General features: G+C 30.5%; 1 protein-coding gene across 1 annotated transcript; it reads left to right on the top strand.

Moving 5' to 3' along the window:
* The first annotated feature begins 561 nt into the window (after positions 1-561).
* LOC141720603 (actin-depolymerizing factor 4) lies at positions 562-2,400 on the top strand. Its single transcript, XM_074523104.1, has 3 exons — positions 562-695; positions 1,585-1,850; positions 1,926-2,400. The coding sequence occupies exons 1-3, from the start codon at positions 693-695 to the stop codon at positions 2,074-2,076; spliced, it is 420 nt and encodes a 139-aa protein (XP_074379205.1). The 5' UTR covers positions 562-692; the 3' UTR covers positions 2,077-2,400.
* Positions 2,401-3,507: the final 1,107 nt, after the last annotated feature.

The following is a 3,507-nucleotide window of genomic DNA, read 5'->3' as shown; positions in this document are numbered from 1 at the left end:
GGTTAATCCTTTATTTTGGTTATCTCTTTCCATCACGACCGTCGGATCTTCTTCATCAAATAATAAGAGTCGTCGGATTTAAATACTAAAAAATACACTCCACTTTGGTTAACCCTTTATTTTGGTTATCCATTTTCATCACGTCGGATCTTCTTCATCAAATAATAAGAGCCGTCAGATTTAAATATTAAAAAATACACTTCACATGTTCTCAAATTCGAATCCCGTCAACAGTAAACATTTATATTATTATTATTATAAGGATATATATAAATTCTGAGGTTCGAATCCCGTTAATAACAAATATTTATATTATAATTTATAAATATGCATATAAGTTTTGATGTTCGAATTTCACCAATAACAAATATTTACATTATTATTTATGAATAAGATCTCATCAATGATATACTATTTAAACTGAACTTGGAATTATACACAATAAAAACATAATAATATAATCATTATTTAGTATTTAATTTTTTTATATATAATTTTAATAAAATTATATAAAATAAAAATAAAAATATATAAATATTAATTAAGACCCTAGCATGCCCCAAACAAGTAATTTTCATTTGCAAAAGTGTTGCAGTCAACATCGAGAGTTGAGCTGAAGTTGGTGTCTATAATTGATCATCATCCCCTATAATCTTTCGATTACATCTTGTTTCCGTTACTACTACTTGAATATGGTGAGTCCTTTCTACTTGTCTACCCCCATGATAATCTACAACTTTATATTTTTTGTTTCTTATGGATATAAATATACTATATATGTTTGATGATTCATCTTCTAACCGAATCTCCTTTATAATTAATTCAGCTTGTTCATCTCCCGTTCTTTTTTATCATCAGATCTGATTAATTTTACATATTCATTAATTCCCCATTGAATCTCATTTATTCATTATCTGATTCTTGTCATTTTTTTTATCTGTATTGTATACTCCTACATATGAAATGATGAATGAATTTATGAATGATTACGAATGATAAGTATTGACAACTTACTTTCAGAACTTGTAATATACTAGTGCTAAATTATATTTTGTTTTTAGACCTTCTGCACACTCACTATCTGAAGTAATTTGTACATTTTTAACTTAACTTTAAACTACTAATCAGTTGCATCAAATTTGTACATACATATGTGTTAATGGATCGACCAAATGCATCTCCAGTTTTAATTCCGACACCAACTCAATTTCCTGTCTGTAAATGTGAAAGGATGTCCGCTATTGTATCCCACACTAAGCAGGACTATAAATCTATGGTCAGCCCTTGACCTCTTAACAAGAAATTGGAATGCAACTAAAATATGTGTCAAAATGTACACGTCAAATTGTAGTATTATTGTATCTGCATGTCCAGTTGGCTAGCAATTTTGATAGAATTATTTTGCATTGTTTTCTTTGTTTAGTCGCAAGTGAGTCCCTGATGTTAAATTGTTTTTGGTATTGATTCTTCACTTTTCTTTTAGTAATGTTTGAAGATGTATCTCTTACAAACAATATATGCCTTGTGGTTAGAGATAAAATGGTTTTAAAATGGTTTTAATTTACAACATGTTCCATTTAACAGGCCAACGCTGCTTCTGGCATGGCTGTGCATGATGATTGCAAATTAAGGTTTTTGGATCTGAAGGCAAAGAGAACCTTTAGATTTGTAGTTTTTAAGATTGAAGAGAAACAAAAGCAAGTTGTTGTTGAAAAGGTCGGTGAACCAGCATTGAGTTACGATGACTTTGCTGCAAGTCTTCCTGCTGATGAATGTCGTTATGCTGTTTACGATTTTGATTTTGTGACTGCGGAGAATTGTCAGAAAAGCAAAATATTTTTCATTGCATGGTAAAACTCAGAACTCATTGAAACTCAGGCAGGTGTTTCTTTTAATCACTGCTAACTTTTTTCTGCTTTATAAAGGTCACCCGATACTGCACGTGTTAGAAGCAAGATGATTTATGCTAGCTCCAAGGACAGGTTCAAGAGGGAACTAGATGGAATTCAGGTGGAGCTACAAGCAACTGATCCAACTGAGATGGACATTGATGTTATTAGAAGTCGTGCCAACTGAACATCAATATCGAATTTCTTGCAACATATTGCCTGGGAGAATTCCTCAATGCAATTTTAACTACATAACATGAATGAAATGATTGTGATCTGTGGTATTGGAGGTGCTGCTTATATCTGATGATGGTTGCGAATAATTATCATAACGTATTTATTTTTAATATTTTTACGACATTTGTGTCTCCTGGTATTATGTTATTTGCTGTTTCAGAAACATATCATTGTCTCTGATGTCTACAAACTATTATGTAACAGTTTGTGGAGGATTGTTAACAGCTAGTTTATTTTCAAAGTATTATATGGAAATTAACCCCTGTTATGTTCTCGATGGCGTTTGTTTTGTGTTGCTTAATGATAACCGAATGCTTCATCTTGAATGAAGGTTGTGTGTTGTAGAGTAGTTAATTATTGATCTGAGCTGTTTCTTTCAGTTCAATTCTTGGTATTAATTCAGTTTTGTCTAGTACATTTTCAGTCCCATTATATAGATTTGTCCGTTTGGAAATCTTAAAATTAGTAACTTATAACTTAAAATTAATAAGTGCCTTAAAAGTGATAAGTAGATAAATACTTATAAGTAATGTAAGTGTTCGGTTAATTTTACTTATAAGTCAATTTTTTTTAACTTAAATGAACTAAAATAAATAATTTTTAAATATAATTATCTTAATTCATGACTTTCAAACTAACTTAACATTTAAAAACATATATTTAAAATCTAAAATTAATAAAAAAATGAAAAATCAAAATAAGTTGAGAAAAAGTACGTCTTTACTAATATTTAACTTATCAACTTATAAGTCGTAAATTTAATTTATAAATTGGGTCGACAAACAGTCCGAGATAAGTATTTACGGACTTATAAGTCAGAAGTAGCTTATAAGCCGGAACACAAACAGGCCCGATCATCTTTTTGTTCATCAAATGCAATATATTTCATCATCTGGGCAGAGTGAGGCAGAGCAAAATTTTAATGCGTCTGGCTTTTGCATTTTTAAAGTTTTTTCTTCCTTAACAGGCAATGTGTCCTCAATATTATATACTGCCTGTTTCCAGTATTTCTTTGGTCGATTCCGGAGTGTTTTTTACTGGATTCACAAAACATAATTGAACGTGAACAAAGCAAAATAAATAAAATTTGAAAGGATGGAGGACGTGATAAATAAATGTAAATGTGATGTTTGGTTATTCAGCTGTTCCCAGAAAATAACCTATTTTTAAAAGTTTAGCATTCAGTAGTTATTCCAAAATTAAAACAATACATTTTGGAGTATTCGATTGTCACGTTGTAGAAAACATGGAAGCGTATTGCTTGCTTATAGGACGGCAATTTTACCCAACCTGACGAATACTTCATCCGTTCCGATTCGTTTGGATATACCTGAACCTAATTTTTTGGATTTAAATCTGGATCCCGATCTCTTTTTTAGAC

Source organism: Apium graveolens, chromosome 4 (assembly GCF_009905375.1).
Source record: "Apium graveolens cultivar Ventura chromosome 4, ASM990537v1, whole genome shotgun sequence".
NCBI classification, from domain to species: Eukaryota; Viridiplantae; Streptophyta; class Magnoliopsida; order Apiales; family Apiaceae; genus Apium; species Apium graveolens.
The sequence above is the reverse complement of the archived record's forward strand: the minus strand, read 5'-3'. Positions and strand labels throughout refer to the sequence as shown.